This window comes from Vipera berus (assembly GCF_964194415.1).
Source record: "Vipera berus genome assembly, chromosome: 1".
NCBI classification, from domain to species: Eukaryota; Metazoa; Chordata; class Lepidosauria; order Squamata; family Viperidae; genus Vipera; species Vipera berus.
In genome coordinates, this window is record NC_138202.1 from 118,981,284 (window position 1) to 119,003,550 (window position 22,267).

General features: G+C 39.9%; 2 protein-coding genes across 2 annotated transcripts; one reads left to right on the forward strand and one right to left on the reverse strand.

Moving 5' to 3' along the window:
• Positions 1–7,761: 7,761 nt before the first annotated feature.
• On the forward strand, positions 7,762–8,703 carry LOC308660255 (olfactory receptor 5AS1-like; the record flags this gene model as incomplete). Its single annotated transcript, XM_081314512.1, has 1 exon — positions 7,762–8,703. One exon carries the CDS (start codon positions 7,762–7,764, stop codon positions 8,701–8,703), a length of 942 nt encoding a protein of 313 aa, XP_081170638.1.
• A 9,264-nt stretch (positions 8,704–17,967) lies between these two features.
• Positions 17,968–18,957, reverse strand: LOC308660028 (olfactory receptor 5AR1-like; the record flags this gene model as incomplete). Its single annotated transcript, XM_081314235.1, has 1 exon — positions 17,968–18,957. The coding sequence occupies one exon, from the start codon at positions 18,955–18,957 to the stop codon at positions 17,968–17,970; it is 990 nt and encodes a 329-aa protein (XP_081170361.1).
• Positions 18,958–22,267: the final 3,310 nt, after the last annotated feature.

The window sequence follows — 22,267 nt, forward strand, 5'->3', positions numbered from 1 at the left end:
ATAAGAAAAAGGATTCCGAGTCCTGTTGCTTGCTGTGCTGAATTTGTATTACTGGGATTTTTTAAAACACCAGGATCATTTAAAACGAAGTCTTCCACCTGCTATCTGAAATTGTTTTGAATGTGGTCACATTTTAACTGTATTCTTCTCACAGATTTCTATGGATACCGGTTTACAAAATCTAGTTGCAGGTGAAAACTACTAGTGGGTGTGGTTGGAGGTAAAAAAACCCAACCCTTTAATTCCAGGAAAAAATATATCTTAAAAGCTTATCTCAAGAATAACATCACGGAAGTCTGTATTAAAAAATGTGCTTCAGGAATTTATATTAATGGCTATGCCAATTAGAGAAAGCTGCATACAGAAGCTTTGTGTGCTTGAAAAATTACATATAAAAGAAAACACATGTTCTTCAAATGGATTTTTAAAAAACTGTTGAAAGACCAATGAGTCAAATACCTATTTTATATTACTGTAATGTAAAAAAAAAGTTGGATATAGGAATCCAATGACACTGATTCGTAACTGAATGACCACAAGGTATAGAGTGTTAAATATTCAATGTTTGTACTCTTGTGGCACAACACTTTGCCTGCTTTTTGTCCATGAGATTGGGAGGACACTTCCTTCTCCCTTTCTTCCTAGGCCCGGGTACAGAGAGTGCATGCTCCTTGACGCTTCTTCTGACAGGACATAGTGGGCTTTGTCTACACTTGTCTTGCATTTCTTGTAAATATTCTCCACCTTTCTTCATAGTTCTACATACAACTTACAGTACTTCACTAATCATTGCCTAGGTCTGATTCCACTCACACGTACACCCACAACTTCCAACAACAACCCTGTCTTTTCTATGGCTACTTGAGGTTTGCATGGGAAGTCAAGCCCAAAAAGGAAAAACAAGACAGGTGTATTGGAGAAGACAGCATTTTAAGGCTCCATCTGCTCAGTCAAAAGATGGAAGAGGAATGTATTCAGGATCTGTAGGAACAAGTTGAACTGTGCTTGCTCTAAAGCCAAGGGAATGGGATTGTGCTGTGAATTCATCCTGGGAAGGTGAGGCAACACTGATTTCCAAACACAGAATAATAAATTAACCCCAACCCCTGATGACTCCTCATCAGGGCCTCCCAGTAAACTTAAAAGCAATTTTAATAAGACCAGACTTTTACTGATCTGCAGGCTCTTGTTTACAAAACATTCAAATAGTTGCTGAATCTCAGAAGTATATAAATGAGGAACCTTCTCTTGGGCATAATTATCCCATACCAAGAATGTTTAACGTTGTTTTGCAGCATTATTGGCATCAACCAAGAAACATTTTCCAAATTGTCTTCTACTATAGAACTTTTTATATTTCTAAAATCTAATTTGTTCCAGCTCCATTCTAAATCTCCTGATCCTAAGAAATTGCCAGGCTGAACTGCTTTATTATAAAAAAAGTTTTCAAGATGTTCTTTATTGAAGGCATTAGGCAAGGAGACTCCTAAGACATACTGCATATAAATCTCTTAGGTTGAACTTGCACCTGCTAAGCGTGAGATCTCTCTTATTTTCCTTCTTCAGAGAATTCTTTCTAGAGGGGATGTGGTCACTTCTTTTTAACCCATTTCAAGCATTATAAATGATTTGATAATTCTTTTTTTTAATTTTTATCATCCAATCATGACTTATGCCCTTAGGGCTGATGTATTGTAATTCATCACTCCAAAGATTTCATAGAAACCACCAGCTGTTCATGTTCGCCATCTTCATAAGCAACCACTTGTCCTTTCTTCATTCAACAGAGAATGAAGAATGCCATCTATTTCCACATTCACTGGAATGGCCAGCTAGCAAAAGGCCAGGTCAACTGGAACACTTCAGATTCATAGGAGTTTAGCTCCCATGATTACCAGCCAACATTGGTATTCAACCTCTTTATTAGAATTCTGTTCTGATTGAGAGTGAACCCCAAACTCAGCCAAGGAAAGACAATTTAGAATAGTTGTATTCAAATTGGACTGGACAAACAGCTCCAATACAGTCTGCCTGTCTTAAAAATCCCTTATTAGAACTCTTCCCTAAATTTGTCTGTTACTATTATAAAACATTTGCTTGCACAAATGGCTGGGAGTGAAAAAGTTGGAGGGGGAAATACTGAATATCATGGTTGACAAATAATTCTCAAATCACACTTAATTGTTAGAATGATAGAACTGTAGAGTTGGAAGGAGTCCATAAAGATCACCTATCCAACCCTCTGCAATGTGCCAGAAAACCGATTAAACTAACCATGATAGGACAGCCAAAAGACAGCCAAGAAAACAAACAAATGGCTCATTGAGAAAATCAACCCAGTGATTCTCATTTGCTGAGGTTCAGATGACCAGACTCAGATTATCCTACTTTTGGAACTTTATGCAAAGAACTAGCTCTCTGGAAAAGTAGAAAGAAAAGGCAGAAGAGGATAACCAGCTCAAGATGGATGGAGTCAGTTGCAGTGGTAATCGGTGTGCTATTGGAAGACTTGAAGGACCTGTTTAGGGACAGATCATCCTGGAGAAAATCTATTTAAGTGGTTAAGTGAGTGGCCATCAACTTGATGATGCGTAATCACTTGATCAATCAATATTAGTTTCCTGAGAGCAGCAATTCCTTAGCATCTTAACTGCTGAAGGAGGAAGCAGCGTATTCTTATCAGGTACATTCTGTTTTTTTACTGTGATTCTCTTACAACTGTCTGTCTGAGATATATACATAAATTTTGAATATATGATATTTTAATTAAGAAAGATACAATTAATCTTATGTCTTTCCAAGTAAATAAAACTGCCTTCACCTGTACCTATGTTCAAATATTATTATTTTTTTCTTGAACAAATCTCTCCAAAGAGACTTGGAGATATCTCATTAGAATTGACCAGCAGTCTCGATAAGCAGTCTGGAAACTTTGTACTACAGGTACGTGTGTGCATAGTATTTTCCAACATTCAACACATTTATTTATTAAAGTTCTATAGCTGTCCAATAGTTGCAGTTCTCTAGCTGGTTTACAAGAAAACTTGCCAAAAAGGCAATTTGAAACAAATAAAATCAATAAAATACAAAACAAAGAAGCCGTACAAATTAGATAGCAGCAAGACAGCCATTGTAATTTGAAATTATATGAATTAGAATGTGATTAAAATATGACTGAAAAGCTGGAAAAATGAAGAGGTTGCAGAAAGTCAGCACCCACCCACCCTCCTAGAGAAGGGAATATTTTGGCAGGATATTTACAAAAAGGCAGAATATTATATTTCCCCAAAGGAATAATGGAGAAAAATCTTAAAGGCAGCCTCTGTTCAAGCAGAAACTCAGGGAGACCAGCTTTTAGAAATGCAGATTTGGGACACACCATTCATAAGCAAAATGCCTTCAGCCTCCACAGCTGATGGGATTAATAATTTACATTCCCCCCACCCAAAATCTAAGAACAGGACATGACCTTTAGGACATACTAGGATTAACCCAACATCCTCTTCAGACTGCAAAAGACACAAAAGCCCACCTCATTGCACAACCCAGAAACATTTCCACTTCAAAGTCTCAGAGCCTTATGATCAGTTGGAAGAGGATTCACTTGAAGTGTACACATCCCTGAAATAAATGATCAAATCCAATCTTTGAATTATTTTAACTTTCAAGTTCCACACCATCCACAGGAGGGCAAGTGGGATAAAACTGACACAAGCATAACTGCAATGTTGTAATGCAGGCCTCACCCCCCTTTCTCTAAGTCTCTGCAAGTGCTTTGCCTGTGGTGGCTCCCCATTGACAGAATGCCCTTCCCAGAGAGGCTTGGCTGTAGCCATATTAGAATACAAAGACCCAGTGGGAAGAAAAACCAGGTCCAGGTCCAAGCTGGGAGTAAACAAAATGGAGGCTAAGACACTGGAAATAAAAAATGGAGGCTGCTTAGAAAGAAAGTTCCAGTTTATTGATGAGCAGAACCACCAACAGCATGTGGTTCTGGGACAGCTGACCAATGGAATTGAGATCATCCTGGCCACTTTTGAATGGCCTTTTCCTGACAATCATCTCCAGGCTGCAGTCATCCCTGCTACTTGTGCACCTTTTTCTTCCACACTTTTCCCTTCCACATAACTTTCTATTAATGTGCTTTGATACAGCACTTTGGGAACATCCAACTTCTTTTGCAATTACCTTTTGAGGCTTTCCCTCCTTATGGAGGGTGTCAGTGATGGTTTTCTGCACAACTGTCAGGTCAGCAGTCTTCCCCATGATTGTTATTCCTACTGAACCAGACTGAGAGACCATTTAAAGGCTCAGGAACCCTTTGCAGGTGTTGTGGCTTAATTAGCTGATTAGAGTGGGACACTTTGAGCCTAGAATATTGCACCTTTTCACAATATTCTAATTTACTGAGATTGTGGATTTGGGGTTTTCATGAGCTGTAAGCCATAATCATCACAATTATGACAAATCACAGCTTGAACTATCTTGCTTTGCATATAATGAGTCTATCTCATATATTAGTTTCCCCTTTTAAGTTGCATTACTGACATAAATGAACTTTTGCACGATATTCTAATTTTTCGAGTTTCACCTGTAGGTACACACACTGCCTCTGGAAAAATAAAACTGCAAGTTTTTACAAAGTAGACAATCCATATCTTTCGCCCCAGAGCATAGTTTAATTGATTGTTCTGCACATTTAAGAATCATTCCTTGCTTAACCACTTTAAGCTACTCCAGGGATCTTGGTCTCTGGTGTCAGAATGATTAATTCGAAACCCTTAAAAGCAGCAGTTTTTGTAACAAAGCATCCAATATTTCCACCCTGCCTCCATGGTAAGTCAAAACCATTAGAGCAGAAACTGAATCTGAAGATGGTGCTCTGAATGTAATATGGGCGGTGCTACAGCAGGAATTGGTGATGATGTTCCTTGAGAAAGGATATTGGTGACTCAAACTGGCATTTGACTGGACCTGGACAGAAAATCAGGATACAAATTGACAATAATCTGGAGGTAAATGTTTTGAGCCTTGGGGAAAATAGAAAAAGTGTTTATCCCTGCAAGGAAAACAATTGTTATGGAATAATATTATCTGTATAATTTCTTTTACTTTTTAATGCTGTGTTATTTCAATTCTGGAAGGTAAGCAATAATAGGTTTAGGCAGGGCTTTTTTTGTCATAGTACGCGCCAGAACAGAGTTCTGGCACCTTTTTTCAACGGATTTTCCAGAGTTGCGTTCTTTTCCTATTGTTTCCCTTCCTATCCTCATTTGTTTTTCAAAATGCCCCACTGGCAGTACGGTGTGAGTGGTGTCCCCTCCGGCGCTGTCTGCCTCCTCTAGGAGGAGCCATGAGGCACCAGAGCACCACAGCCAGACAGTGGCTTGGTTGGCTGGGTTGGACCATGTGGCATGGAAGTCAATGGTGGCGGTGGGAGACACACAAACATGGAGGCCATCTTTCATGAGAGGGTGAGCAAACCTTTTGCCTTTCTTCACAGAAGGTGGGGTGTGAGGTTAAAAAGAGGAAAGAAAGGCAGCTGGCGTGGAAGCTTGCCCGACAGCTAAACTTTGCTGTTTTGGTTCCTTGGGTAGTTCAAAGGCTGGGATGTCTACGAAAATCTATTTTTATAGTTTATATTAAAACTGCAGAGGGGAAGAATAAGAATAAAGCCAATGTCTTGTGATTTGGAGGTATTATTATTAATTATGTATTGGTCAGATGTAAAGGTAGACCTACAATATGAGGTTTATTCAGATCTATTTATTAAATTGGGTTTAACTTAAAAGTAATCTGTACACTGACAAAGTTTCAACTTTAATTTGTTTCAAGTCAATATCCAATTTTTCCACCTTGTCTGACGACTTTTTAAAAATAATTCAATGTTTTACAAGCAACCAAATTTTGTTTTATTAGGCCAATTTCATTCCACATAGAAAGCTGACATTTCCACTCATTAAACTAAATGGGAATGCCAGTGGTAAATGTCCCAAAAGATTAATAAAATGCCTTCTTGAAATTTAAAGCCACACAGTGCATGGTAACGTTAATAGTATTAACTTACCTTGAACAAAATCCTAGTCCTTTAGATACACTAAAAATTGAAGTTTTGTTTTTTTCAACTACAAAGGTAAACCTTCTAGGATAGGCATGGCAGGCTGTATGACGTGTGAGTTCCGGCACCCTTTTTTTTTAACAAATAAAGCACTGGGTTTAGGCATTGGAAGAAGATGGGATTGACTGGACATACATTTAATATACACTTAGTTAAGCATTGTGAACTAATTCCCACACAAAAATGGCATTGAATTTCAAAATTTTCACCTTTTTTACTTTTGCAACACCATTTTCCAAGCCAAAAGCAGCAAAAAATAGAGGGGGGGGGGAAATAACACAGTGCATATAAATGTATACATTTGTGAAAATAAGTGCCAGAAAATATTATATTGCAGTGCTATTATTTTTTTTTCTAAAAGGAAGGCTTTAAATGGGAGATCTGTTTTAGATTTGCTGAGAAATTTGAACGGAAAGAAATCTCCTTCCTTCCTTCCTTCCTTCCTTCCTTCCTTCCTTCCTTCCTTCCTTCCTTCCTTCCTTCCTTCCTTCCTTCCTTCTTTCCTCCTTCCTTCCTTCCCTTCCTTCCTTCCTTCCTTCCTTTCCCCCTCTGTACGTGAATTTAAGGTTGGAAAAATCAGGCACTGAAAGGTCTGTCCCTCTCTAAATCAGATACAGTAATGATGAATACCTGTAAATTCCTTTTCTGTCATATCTATCCTTTCAAGCAAAGGTAAACAATACTAATACTAATTACTTATACTAATATTAATAAACAGTATTCCGGCATTAAATTATATGTCATATCTCTTATGGGTTATCTCTTGTATTTTTAAATTTAATTTATTTCTTTGTTTATTAACATTAATATCCCATTCAAATCCAGAGACTTTCAGAGAAGACTGCAAACATAATTGCCCTTGATACTCACTCATATTTTGGTTCAAAGCTGGTCTATGATGTTTTTCTCTCTTTCAAATTGTAAACCATTCAAATTTTTAAAGACATTATGGTCACTGTCTAGCTTTGGTCTTTCTTGCTAATTAGATATAAAGGCGACAAAGGAGACATTTGTTTCCTTTTACCACTGTGTCATGGTGTTCTTTTTCTTTGGTTTTCCTTTTGTATGCCACCCAGAACTGTCAAGAAATTGGGCAGTTTTAGAAATGGGAGTTATACATATATAAATCTACCAACCTATCAATAAATAAATATGAAAATCAATTCAACAATGCATAGATCAGCCTGGCTAGAAACAAAATTTGTGTGAAATTGGCCTCATTGGCCTTCTTTTAGAGCAGAGATGGGGAACTATGGCCGGCTCAGGAATTCTGGGAGTTCAAGTCCACAAATCATAAAAGGGCCATAGTTTCCCACCCCTATTCTAGAGAATGCACACCAGTCAACACACTGTATGTGCAAAAAATATGTTTGAATAGATATGAAGTATATTGAGAAAATGTTCCTTCAAAGAGAATGCAAACTCAACCAAACCAAGCAAACCATTGTCAGGTTTCCTTGGTCATTGGTTTGCCTGCTTATCATTTCTCAGCATTTTATTTATAAAATATCAAATAATTTTTTTTCCAGTTTCAGTGGGAGAGAGGAAGCATCTTTTCTAAACCATGTGTTTGTCTTTTTCCCCACAGTTCATATCTCTCCTTGATTTCAGATCCTGAGTCAAGGAACCAAAGACTGAACAAAATGGCCAAGTGGAACCACACAACAGTGCATGAGTTCCTTCTCCTTGGCTTCACTGATCGTCAAGAAATCAATGCAGGCCTTTTTGTCCTCTTCATAGCCATCTATGTGATCACTCTGGTCGGGAACATTGGTATTATCTTATTAACCTTGATCTGCCCCAGTTTACACAGTCCGATGTACTTTTTCCTCAGCAATTTGGCTTTCCTAGATATTAGTTATTCTTCCACCATTGCTCCCAAGATGCTGGTCAATTTCTTAAGAGAGAAGAAGGCCATTTCATTTACAGGATGCATTGTTCAAATGTATCTATTTGCTTCCTTTGCAGATGCTGAGTGCCTTCTTCTGGCTGCCATGGCATATGACCGCTACATGGCCATTTGCAACCCACTACTCTACCCTGTCCTTATGTCTCAGAAAGTGTGCATCTCTTTGATAGCAGGTTCTTATCTGATTAGTAACATGACCTCATTGATGCACACTTGTTTTATTTTTCACATCTCCTTCTGTGGATCAAATGTCATCAATCACTTCTTCTGTGACATTCCTCCACTCTTGGCCCTCTCCTGTTCTAATACCTACATAAATGAGATGCTCCTCTTTGCTCTGTGTGGTTTTATACAGATGAGTACTTTCTTGTTCATCCTCATCTCCTATTCCTCTATCCTTTGCACCGTTTTGAAAATTCCTACCGACAAAGGCCGCCATAAAGCTTTTTCGACTTGCAGCTCCCATTTAATTGCTGTTGCCCTCTTCTATGGTGCTCTCCTTTTCACTTACCTTCAGCCTACTTCCAGTTATGCCCCAGATACTGATAAAATAATCTCTGTTTTTTATACTGTGGTGTTTCCCATGATGAACCCCTTGATCTACAGCCTGAGGAACAAAGAAGTGAAGGATGCCTGGAAGAAAACATTGGCAAGAAAAGTTTCCTGCCCTTCATGATGGCATGCAAAGAGAAAAGGAGGAGTGGAAAGCAGACATCCGAACATTAAACTGCCAAATCAAAATACTAATGTGAATTCATACTTTTGGGCAGATTATACTAAAAAGCCATAATTCTTTATGATATTGTTATGCACAGTAGTAGTGTTTCATGTTTTTCAATTAAAGAATGACATTTTCCCAGTGATAATGTTTTTCTTCTTGGCTGCTAGTTAAAAAGGCATTTTTAAAAAAGAATAATGAATTATCAGGTTCTTGCCAAGTCTGTCTCTTTCTCATATGTCCCTGGTCATGGGCCTTGACAATGAAAAGCCCTCAGAGAGGTGCAATGTAGGTGTAGATATCCCAGACCTACAAAAGACCTTTTTTATTCCTATATTAAAAAATCACAGAATTCTCCCTTCCTGTCTCTAGTGATAATATTTCTGCCAGTGTAAAATCTGCTTTCCTCTGCCTGCAAAAGACCTTCTTTGAAACACTTCTGCCTTTTCCCCAATTAGCAATCGTTAAGTCACATTCCTGCATTCAGTTTAGCACTTCTACCTGATCTGCAATTGTAAGGCCACATTCCTACATTCCATCTCTGCCTCTGGTGATAAAACTCTTTTCTTATTTACAACCACATTCCTGTCTCTGATTCACATGTGTATACAACAAAGACTTGTTTCATTTAAATTGCCCAGTATATAGTTTTCCTGTCTCCTGAAGTTGTCCTTGCTTCAAGATGGGGCCTCTGCCTTCCCCCATTTAAGTCTGCATTCCTGTGATAAACCTTTGCTCCTTGCTTCATTTATAACAAAGACTTGTCTTTTATAATTGTCTATGTTTCAAGTTATGTTTCAAGTTATGTTTCAAGTCATGACTTTCAAGTTATGACAACCCTTGTATTCTCTGTAATATGATAAGCTATGCTTTATTGTTTCCTGTAATAACCTTTACCCTCTTCATTATCAGTTCTCTGTTAGCATAAACTATGTTTTATTGTTTCCTTTGACCTCACATATGTTCATTAGCAGATGTATGCAATGAGTTATGTTTTCCTTTATGTTAATTCCTCATGTGTACTTCACCCCTCCCAAATGAAACAGCCTAATAAAGAGAGAGTGTCCAGAGGTATTCGGGGGCATAACATCTTCCCCGAGCACTCTGTGCTCTCACCTTGAGCAAACTTGTGTTGGTGTCTCAGTCTGTCCTAGGACTTTGCTTCTGAAACTACCCGCAGTTCCCAAGTATGACCGTTGGAACTTCCGGCATACTGGGTCGGGGGTAAAGGGCAAGATCCTTCCTTATTCAAGGTGTCCACCTTTGCGAGGGTCCCTCTAAATTCCCACCCCTGTTAAGGGGCTCTAAGAGTTGAAGCCAGAACCCTGACCGGTCGCTCATCGCAACAACTGGGGGCTCGTCCATTGGATCGCGGCTTCAACTCCACAGCACGACTCCTGTCCAGGCGTGTGCTGCCTGCATTCCCTGTTCTCACGCACCTCGGAGAAGGCTTCAAATCGTGAGTAAATGGGCTCACCACTTTTCAAAGTTTCGTCAGGTCATAGGGACGAACTTTTTAATATAATGCAGAAGGCTAATTTTGTTCAAAAACACAATGGCACCATGGTCCATCTTGTAGGAAGGAGACTTTTAACAAAACTTTTACGATATATTAACAAAAATTGTCTGGCTTATCCAGAATCAGGCACTTTGTCTGTTATAACCTGGGAAAAGCTAGGTAAATATTTTCACAATCATCCCAGGGTGCCTGCTGACATTCTGTCTGCATGGCAAGCCGTGATGGCAGTATTAAAACTCTTGCCATCTCCTTTAGATCTAACATCTTCTATCTCTAAACCTCTTGATCACTCTTCTGATCTTCTGCCTTCATCCTTGCCACCCCCCCCTATGAAAAATCAGAGAAACTTCCTCCTATTGCTGTGCATGTCCCCCCCTCTGCTCTGCCTCCGGAGAATCTTCCTTCTGCCTTTTATTTTTGCCCTGCTGTGCCTGTCTCTCTTTCTGCTCTCGGCAAAGAGGAAAAAGCCTCTAGGCTTGTTGCTATTTCTAAACCCCCCCCTCCCCCCTTCCCTCCTCCTCCTTCTCCAAATCTCTCTCCTCACTCAAGAGGCACCTTTTGTTCACTCTATGCTTATGGCTCATGCCTCTGGGACATTTCTTTTCCTCTTAATGATTCTCTTTTTCATTAAGCCTTTTCAGTTTCTCCACCTCCCCCTCCTTATGAGGAAGATTTGTCATCTTGTTATCTTGTTAATTTTTTGCCACCACCAGCAGCCGGAGGTTCACCAATCCACCCTTGCATCATGAATTGATCAACTATGTGCAAGGATTTTTAATAAGTATAGGTAAGCTAACATGGTTTTGACTATCACAATATCTTGTTTATGTGTGAGAGTAAATGCATGTAAAGGAGAGCAAACTATTTTTATTTATTTTTTTTTGGTGGTGAGATTTTTGTAAAGTTTCTTTTACCCCCCCCCCCAACCCTGCTGTGTTACTTTAAGAGTGAGAAAGGGAGAGACAGCCAGAAGAAGGGGGGGTGGCTGGTCCTTTTAACCATTTTTTTTTCTCTGCTTAGAATTCCAGTCTGAGAAAGGGTGGTGGATGTGAAACTTGATGCCCACTCTTGCAGTTTCAGCTTGCAATTTTTTTTACTCGAAAGAGGAGAGATTCTTTGTTGGAGAAGTTTTTGAAATTCTTTGAGTTTTAGTTAAACATCACCCAAAAGAAGTTTTTGGAATTCTTTGAGTTTTAGTTAAACATCACCCAAAAGAAATTACTCTGATCTTTTTGTGGAGTTGTTTTTTGTTTTTGTTTTTTTTGTTTTTGATGTTTTTGTGTCTGTGTGCAGGACACATTGATAGAAGGTGATATCTGGGAAAATTTCCCTCCCTTAATCAGCACTAACCTGTGAATTTTATACCTTACAACAGGCTCTGAGATTGTTAATACAGGAAAGGAGGAACATATACACTGACTCCAAATATGATTAATGTAAAGGATTGATTAATAGCTAAGAGACACAGTTGCCTCATGCACAAGTTGATAGAAGCTGGAAGCAAAAAAGACAGAAGTTAGGCCAGAATGGCAGAAGGGCAGTGAATGAATGGAAAAGAGAAGGGAGAAACAGAAAAGTGGTTTTTAAGTTGGTTTGCACGGATTTGTGAACACAAGCCTTAGAATACTGAAGGAACAAGAATGTACTATAGGGAGAAACATGGGAAGTAGTAGAAAGTGAGAGGTAGATGTTGCATGATGGGAGTCGAATGTTGCTATTGTTTAACCAATTGAAAATTTTGGAGTAGATTCATTTATCCCATACGCCCAAAGTTTCTGTTTTAACCAGAGAAGCACAATTAGCTCAATTGATTTTTATGTCTTTGCAAATTTGGGAATCATTTTTTCAAACCTCAAGTGAAGTGCAATTTTCCTTAGCTTATTGGCATGGCAAGGTTTCTTGCCACCCACCACCCATTATCGTTTGCAATGCAAATTGTTCGCACTAACCAAGTAAACAACACCCCAGCGGTCAGCTCAAAAAACTGAACTGGCTGCTTCAATTTTTGCTTGTCAAATTTTTTTCCTTTCAACCTATGTTTATCACACAATTCAAGTGATTTATGGATCTTATCTATCCCCATCCATTCAACCAGATTTGTTACAACTTTTTTTAACCTTGCAAAATTTGCTTTTTGAACACCAACATCCTATTTTTATTGCTCACATTCGTAGTCATCAGCCTTTTCCAGGTTTTTTGCAAGTGGGAAACAATGTTGCAGATCAGGCTGCCTCCGGACCTTCAGCCTGTTCTTTGCAACCCCTCACCCCCTGGAAAAGTCATTCATATTTTCATCAAAATTCCAAAGCTTTGCAGAAGCAGTTTATTTTCATGTTTCAATTGATACTTTTTCAGGATTCATCATGGCTACCCCCCAAAGGGGAGAAGCCACCAAACATGTCATTAATCATTGTATTCGGACCTTTGCAGTGCTGGGATGTCCAAAAGAACTCAAAACAGATAATGGCCCTGCCTACAGCAGTCAAGCCATGGCAGAATTTTGTCATCATTGGCAAATCACACACAAATTTGGAATTCCATATAATAGCCAAGGCCAAGCCTTGGTGGAATGGGTTAACCAAACCTTGAAACATGCTTTAGATCACTATAAAAATCAGAACAGGGGAAAACGAAACCCCAACCTCCCAGCAATGCGAGAAAGTCTTAACCTTTGCCTCTACACTCTAAACTTTTCAAACTTCACTGGCTATCCCTTAACCACAGCTGCAGAGCAGCATTTTTCTTCTTCTTCTTCTTCTTCAGATCCCCCTAAGCCACAGGTTTGGTATCGCCAACTTCCAGACCTAACTTGGAAAGGCCCTGCAGACCTTATCACTTGGGGAAGAGGCTACGCAGTTGCTCAACTGCCAGACAAAGTACTGTGGATCCCAGGTCGCTACGTTCACCCATATCATGCCTCCACAAACACAACTGCAGAACCCATTAAAGATGACAGCATGGTTTGTGACTTTTTTCAGCTCTAACACCACTGACTGATGCTGCTAAAACACAATTCCATCTGAAAGCTTACCCCAGACGTCAAAGTCTTGCCGCCTCTCACACCTTTGACATTGCTTCCAGTCAAAAATGACTCCTTTCACACTGTTTTTGCCCATCGCATGGACCCAGAAGGAACAACCTGTTGTTAACAACGAGTCTACCATCATCATCTATGTGAACTCTGTAGCTCATGTTCCTGTCCAAACTTGAAATGGTTTCAACTTTCAGGAATTACTTAGCTCCTGGTTTCTCAAAGTACCTGGTTTACAAGCTATTGTAGCTTTTATTAGTATGATTGTATTAGGATGTATTATTTTACCTTGTGTCTTGCCTATTTTTATCAGAAGTATTACTAACAGTATTTCTTTGACTGTGCTTGACTCCATGGCAGAATTAAACAAACGATTGAAAGACAGAGAAGGGGAACGCTCCCAGCATCATACTTGGTATCAAGGAATGTTTAACTTTTCTCCCTGGCTGACCACCCTTTTTTCAGCTATAGCTGGTCCTTTAATTTTATTACTACTTGTATGCGCAATTGGCCCATGTATTATGGGTAAACTTTTAGATTTTCTACAACGAAGGCTGAGCAGCATTAGCGATGACATTCTGTTGATGAAACACACTGTTGACAGTGAATACAAACATCCTCTTTTAGAATTCACTTCTGACCCAGAGACTGACGCACCCTCACACCAACACTCTTTGAAAGGAACACTGGCGCAGGCTCAGGAGGTATCGAAGGATTTCTCTTTTTCCCGCGTAAGTATCCTAGAAGAGAAAGTTCTGGATTTTGAGGGGCCTTCTCAGTAATTGGCTTTAAAAAACAGAAAAAGAGGAGTTGTAGATATCCCAGACCTACAAAAGACCTTTTTTATTCCTATATTAAAAAATCACAGAATTCTCCCTTCCTGTCTCTAGTGATAATATTTCTGCCAGTGTAAAATCTGCTTTCCTCTGCCTGCAAAAGACCTTCTTTGAAACACTTCTGCCTTTTCCCCAATTAGCAATCGTTAAGTCACATTCCTGCATTCAGTTTAGCACTTCTACCTGATCTGCAATTGTAAGGCCACATTCCTACATTCCATCTCTGCCTCTGGTGATAAAACTCTTTTCTTATTTACAACCACATTCCTGTCTCTGATTCACATGTGTATACAACAAAGACTTGTTTCATTTAAATTGCCCAGTATATAGTTTTCCTGTCTCCTGAAGTTGTCCTTGCTTCAAGATGGGGCCTCTGCCTTCCCCCATTTAAGTCTGCATTCCTGTGATAAACCTTTGCTCCTTGCTTCATTTATAACAAAGACTTGTCTTTTATAATTGTCTATGTTTCAAGTTATGTTTCAAGTTATGTTTCAAGTCATGACTTTCAAGTTATGACAACCCTTGTATTCTCTGTAATATGATAAGCTATGCTTTATTGTTTCCTGTAATAACCTTTACCCTCTTCATTATCAGTTCTCTGTTAGCATAAACTATGTTTTATTGTTTCCTTTGACCTCACATATGTTCATTAGCAGATGTATGCAATGAGTTATGTTTTCCTTTATGTTAATTCCTCATGTGTACTTCACCCCTCCCAAATGAAACAGCCTAATAAAGAGAGAGTGTCCAGAGGTATTCGGGGGCATAACATCTTCCCCGAGCACTCTGTGCTCTCACCTTGAGCAAACTTGTGTTGGTGTCTCAGTCTGTCCTAGGACTTTGCTTCTGAAACTACCCGCAGTTCCCAAGTATGACCGTTGGAACTTCCGGCATACTGGGTCGGGGGTAAAGGGCAAGATCCTTCCTTATTCAAGGTGTCCACCTTTGCGAGGGTCCCTCTAAATTCCCACCCCTGTTAAGGGGCTCTAAGAGTTGAAGCCAGAACCCTGACCGGTCGCTCATCGCAACATGTAGGCTCAGTTCTGAGATCATATTAACTAAGCTCAATTTAAATTGTGAGACTTGAGGCTGAAAACACAAAACATTTTAGAACAGAAAGCTGAGAAATAGGATACTCAGTTTGTTGCGATTTTTAAAATGTACTTAAATGTACTAGTGCAGACATGTCAAACACAAGGCCCGGGGGCCAGATCCGGCCCACGAAGTGGTTTCATGTGGCCCGCGAAGCCATCCTGGAAACAGTGAGGGAATGGCCCCCACTACCTTGGCCCTGGCCCAGAGACCCTCCTTCTGCCAGAGACCCCCAGATCTCTCCCACTCCTGCCCAGGCCCCCATAGGCACCCTTGATGCGAACGATGTAGAGCTGGCCACGCCCACCCAGTAGGCCATACGCACTCTAGCCATGCCCACCCAGCAGGCCACGCCCACCCAGGCCACACCCACCCGGCCCCCTGAGGGCAACCACAATGCTGATGCGGCCCTCAATGAAATTGAGTTTGACACCCCTGTACTAGTGTCAAGCTTAACTCAGTTCATACAACAAAAGACAAAGAAAATGCAAAATATTAAAACAGCACACATGATAAGGAAATTTCCTTGGGAATAGCACACTACTTAAAATTAAATCCTTACTTGTAAATCCACATGATTGGTTAATCTATAATGAACATCAGGTCACACTGGAAGGCAACTCTGGAGAATGAAGTGTCAGGACTCACCTCAATCCATATCTTAGGAAATAAGAACTCTTGGATGCAAGTTTAGTCCAAAAGGAAAATGTTTACTAGGATGGAATCGATTGTGGCAATACAAGACGGAATCTAACAAAGTTACATTTCAATCCTATATAAAGCATTCCCATTTCAGCCCCTCCCCTCATCCATTTGGTCAGGCTCCCATCATTTGCTTAGGTGTCAGGCCCTTCCATGGGAAAGGGAACTCTCCTTGTTTTTATGGTTATTGCTTTCCTTTTCAGTTGTAAATGAAGATGCGATCCAGATCTGTCTCTCCCCCTCCTTCCCCCAGTTCAAACGTTTCCCTGTTGTTTGAAGATCGCCTTAAGTAACCATCCTCTCCCCCCCCCTCGGAGAGATGGCAGAATCCCCAGAATAAGCCCAATGTTCTACCTATACATTTTGAAATGTGATATAAATGGATTCTGACATGAAGCAGAAATAACTAAAACTGAGAGAAAAGCCATGTTGATCTTTGCTGCTAGGTTTAGATTACTTGCTTCCAGTTCACTGACTTGACTTGCTCAATCACATTTCTTGAATACAGCCTGTTAGCATCTGCTTCTACTTCTTGTGTTCTTTTAAATCGTCATACTAATTTCATCCATATCTGCTTATGCTCTATAATGGGACAATGGCAATGTTTTCTAAAGAAAATACAATATGCTATCACCAGCTATCTTAAAACAGTAGTTAATCAAGTGAAGTATAGGTAGAGGAACAAAGATAGCTTCACTATTTTTGACCTAAATATTGTCCAAAGTGGTATGGAAGAAAATGTGGTCACCACATAGTTTTTGTATCTTTGACCTAAGCAAAGAGCCTTGGTGGAGCAGTGGGCTAATGCCTCCTTAAGTAACACCAGCTGCCTGCAATTAGTGCAGGTTCGCATCCCACCAGGCTCAAGGTTGACTCAGCTTTCCAACCTTCCGAGGTAGGTAAAATGAGGACCCAGATTGTTGGGGGCAATAAGCTGACCTTGTAATAATGCCACTTGGGGGGGGGGAAGCCCTAATAAGCAGGCATATACATAGAATGAAGGCTATTGCTAAGCACATTGATTTGTGCTTTAGATTGTAAGCTGCCCTGAGTCTTCGGAGAAGGGCGGGATATAAATGGGATTAAATAAATAAATCAAAGGAAAAATAGGCTTCTGTAAATGGTTTTAACCTGAGCTTTGTGCTACAGATATAATGTAATCCACCTGGTCAAGGTGGAACATGTCAGCTCTTCAAACTAATGTGAACAAGAAACACAAATCTTGTGTACTAATATTACCTTTATTGTAACAGAATCTTGCAAGTCTGAAAGCCTCTCTCTCCCCTTTATTTTCACATTCCTGAAAACTAGAGAGGTTCCTTTCTGAGATCTTCTGAGATCCCTTTTCCTTCTGTGATTTGAGATTTTTCATGGCTTTTGCCTTGTCTGAGCTCTTCCTCCTGTCTCCCAAGGTCATCCTTACATTATAGAAGAACTGATAGAATTAGCCTGTTTGAGGCTTTTCACATTGCTGAGTACTCATCTACCAGTTCCAGTAGCCAAAATTAATGACAAAATGCAAAGAAGCCTCTCCTAATTACTGGAAGTACCAAATGAGGGCAGAAAGTGAAACACAGTTGATCAGGCATTGGTGAGGCCTCACATACTACTTCAACACATCATCATCATCATAAGAAGAAGAAGAAGTTGGAAGGACCTTGGAGGTCATCTAGTCCAACCCCCTTCTCAGGCAGGAAACCCTATATCATTTCAGACAAATGGCTGTCCAGTCTCTTCTTAAAAAGCTCCAATATAGAATTTATCTACACAAGATGAAGCTTTATGGCAGTGATCCATAACTCTTTCACTCATGCATCTATTTCAAATTTCAAAATAAAAGTTCTCCATCTTAAGTGATTTATGAATCCCCATATAAAAGTACTTTATTGCATACAGCCACTAAATATTTGAAGACCACTAATTGAACAAAAGGTTTTATATGAAGTAAAATGAATGCAGTTGAAATTAAGTCAATGAAATGTAATCACAGGGGTTTGTGTATATGTGTATTCCCAGCTTCAAGTCTACAAGTGGCATTTTTGCTAGTGAAAACACTGAAAAAATCTAATCCTTCTGAGGGCAATCAGTTTTCTTTGCAATAATTTATTGAAGGTATCCTTTACTTCTTCATTTCTCAAGGTATAGATCAAGGGGTTTAGCATGGGAAAAACCACAGTATAAAAAACAGAGATTATTTTGTCTGTATTCAGGATATAGCTGGAGCTTGGTCGCAAATAAGTAAAGAGAAGGGTTCCATAATACAAAGCAACAGCTGTCAAGTGGGAGGTACAAGTTGAAAAGGCCTTCTGGCGGCCTTCAGCTGAATGGATCCTCACAATAGTGCAAATGATATAAGTATAGGAGATAACAATCAACAAAAAAGTGCTCATTTGGATAAAACCACACAAGGCAAAAAGAAGAATTTCATTAATGTGAGTATTGGAGCAGGAGAGAGCTAACAGTGGAGGGATGTCACAGAAGAAATGATTGATGACATTGGATCCACAAAATGACAAGTGAAATGTGTAATAAGTGTGAATTAGTGAAGTTACACTACCAATAAGATAAGAGCCAGCTACTAACCCGAAACAAACTCGATGGGACATAAGAATGGGATAAATTAGTGGGTTACAAATAGCCATGTAGCGGTCATATGCCATGGCAGCCAGAAGAAGGCACTCAGCATCTGCAAAAGAAGCAAATAGATACATTTGTGTAATGCATCCTGCCAGTGAGATTGCCTTCTTTCCAGTTATGAAACTGAGAAGCATTTTAGGTGTAATGGCAGAAGAATAACAGAAGTCTAGGAAGGCCAAGTTGCTGAGGAAAAAGTACATTGGACTGTGGAGGCATGGGCTGATCCAGATTAATATGATGATACCAATATTTCCCACCAAAGTGACTAGATAGATGGCTAAGAAGAGAACAAAGAAGACAGCCTTGATCTTTTGATGGTCAGTGAAACCAAGAAGAACAAACTCAGTCACTGTTGTTTGGTTCCATTTGCCCATTTTTCTGGTTTCTTTATTCATTTATTCTGAAGTTTCCACTAGTGGAGGCTGGGATAGCTGATCAGTTGCTGTAAAAACTTGCTTCCTTCAGACTTCAGGGACTTTCTGAAAGAGATAATTAATACTGTAATCAATCACCCGCTTTAAACTTTCAATTAAATTGCTTCAATCTATCAATTTAAGAATTTTCTCTAATGTTCCCATAGTAGCATTAATGGTCTTAAGTGTCACATGTTAATTAGGTATATTGAGAAGAAGATAATAGATGTAATAATATGATAAATGATTATATCCGTACTGGCTGACTATATTACTGAACATTTACAAAGTAAAAGAGAATTGGAAAAAAAAGAAGAAGAGAAGGAGGAGGAGGAGGAAGAAACCCTGAGTTACGAAAATCATGAATGGTGATTTTGTTGTAATTGTTTAAGGTGTTAATGATGCTTAACTGCATTTACATTACAATCTGAACATCTATGTTGTTGTTTTGAACATGTTTAATGTGCTATTTTAACATGTTTTAATATGTTCCTATAAAGGACGATAGAGGGAGGTGGTGGCTCAGTGGGTTAGGACGCTGAGCTTGTCGATCAGAAGGTCGGCAGTTTGGCGGGTCGAATCCCGAGTGCTGCGTAACAGAGTGAGCGCCTGTTACTCATCCCAGCTTCTGCCAACCTAGCAGTTCGAAAGCACGTAAAAATGCAAGTAGAAAAATAGGGACCACTATGGTGGGAAGGTAACAGCGTTCCGTGCGCCTTTGGCGTGTAGTTATGCCGGCCACATGACCACAGAGACGTCCTTGGACAAGCGCTGGCTCTTTGGCTTTGAAACAGAGATGAGCACCAGCCCCTAGAGTTGGAAACGACTAGCACGCATGTGCGGGGGAACCTTTACCTTTACCTTATAAAGGACGATACATACTGTTGTTGTTGCTTTTTCTAAAAAAGAAAATTCTGAAATTGTTTAATCCTTGGGACTATTCTGTCCATTCTGGCCTATTTTTCTTTCAAGATGATTTGGAAACTTATTAAAATTAATAGCAGCTGCTTTGAGACCAAACTAAAAAGATTTCATCCCTTGAAAGGATTTTTTACTGATGAATCTTTGGGATATGAGGAACCCTATTTGAGTACCAAATGGATGCGAGGCACCTTTCATTCCTAGAGAGCAACTATCACTAAAAGAAAGCCATCACTTCCAGGAAAGCAATGACAGACTGAAGATGACTTAACTTTTAACAGAGTCAATGACGACGGCATAAATTGGAACCAGTGAATGACTCACTAATATTCCAATATAAGTATCATAACTTCACAATGAATGTCCCATCCATTCATATCATACTGATATAAGAGGGATGGGATTTTCATCTTATGACATCACAACATTACATTACTTCCCCCAAAGTAATGAAGATGACTGTGTAAAGCACCACCCAATACAAGGTTTATTCAAGAGCAACTCCGCCCAGAGCCACCTTGTGATTGAGACTGGCAGTTAATAAGTTGAATATATAAATAAATAAAATAAGTAAATTCCTTTCTTTGCAAGTTGTACCCTTCAGAAACACTGCAGACACTGCAGATTATCTACAATAGGACATTGGCTGTAGCTTTAAAATCTGGAAATTTTTAAATCTTTAAATTGAGGGTTGCTAATGATTAAACCACCATCTGTCTGTAACTACTACTTGGTACTCTAGATCATGGGTGTCAAACTCGCCATGTCACGTGACACTTTTTGCATTGCCAGCAAATGGTATGATGAACTGGTTCAAGAGCCGGCAGTTTGACACCTCTGTTCTAGATGATCTGTGGACCTCTTAGTTCTTAAATTATGCTTATGTTAGAACTAGATTCTGAATCTTGAGTCTTCCCTGTCCTTGTGAAGAGCCTACTCATTAATTTATTAATCTGATTTTATATATATATATAAAATCAGATTAATAAATTAGTGAGTGTATATATATATATATATATATATATATATATATATATATATATATATATATATATATATATATATATATATATATATATTGTCAGAAGGTCGGCAGTTTGGCGGGTCGAATCCCAAGTGCTGCGTAACAGAGTGAGCGCCTGTTACTCGTCCCAGCTTCTGCCAACCCAGCAGTTCGAAAGCACGTAAAAATGCAAGTAGAAAAATAGGGACCACTACGGTGGGAAGGTAACAGCGTTTCGTGTGCCTTTGGTGTCTAGTCATGCCATCCAGATGACTACGGAGACGTCTTCGGACAAGCTCTGGCTCTTCGGCTTTGAAACGGAGATGAGCACCAGCCCCTAGAGTCAGAAACGACTAGCACGCCTGTGCGGGGGAACCTTTACCTTTACTTTTATATATATATATGCACACACACTTACCCATTGAGCAGCAGAGTGCCGTAGTGAGTGGGAAGATAGAAACATGAGCAAAACCCATTACAGAATTGGGGAGAGGATGGTGGACTGGCGTGATCATGATGAGACATGCGGCAGGAGTGTTGTTGGGGGACACGACTGCATGGCAAATTGATGGCACTGCCAGTGGGGAGAGTGATCCAGCAGCACCGTCGAACAGCTGCATGCCGTGAGATGAATGCAACCAGCGGGTGGAGCAGATGAGGGGAGCGAAAGTGTTAAAATCGCGGTGGATTCCAGCTTGTACTGTGAAGCCAGGATCAAATATGGGAGAGCGAGGGGCGGGTAGACCAGTCACGTGCTCCGTGACCAGAGCTCTTACAGCCATTTGACTGATGAAACCTCAGTGATGCAGCGCCATCGCATTGCAATAGGTAAAAAAGGGAGGGAAGGAATCCCCAAAAACATCTAGCATGGAGGCATGTGTGATGATGGGAGTGCCGATCATGGCAGAAAGAATGGCCCACGATCTGCCCCTGACAACAGGCATCCAGACACATTTGCACTCTATGAGGAGGGCACAATGCCCTCAACCTGAGAACACATGGGCGAGAATGAGTGTGAGGCAGCTCAGGACAATATGGCCAGTGGAGGCAAATAGACCTGTGACACACTCTATGAGCAGAGCACAAAAAACGCCAGCAATATAAACGCGTTCCCTCATCTCTGGCAATTTTACTCTGACGACGTTGGCAGTTGGCAATGAAAGCTAGGTGTATTAAACTGTTTAGTTTTGACTCTATCCCAGTGTTCGAGTATTCTTTTCTAACACACACACACACACACACACACACATATATTCATGTATATTCATTATATCTTGATCTCTAGCGCACTTGAACCTCCACTCTAGTATATGGATGAGGATGAATATGAACAAGCAGAATAGGGGTAACATCAAAGGGGTGGAGGAT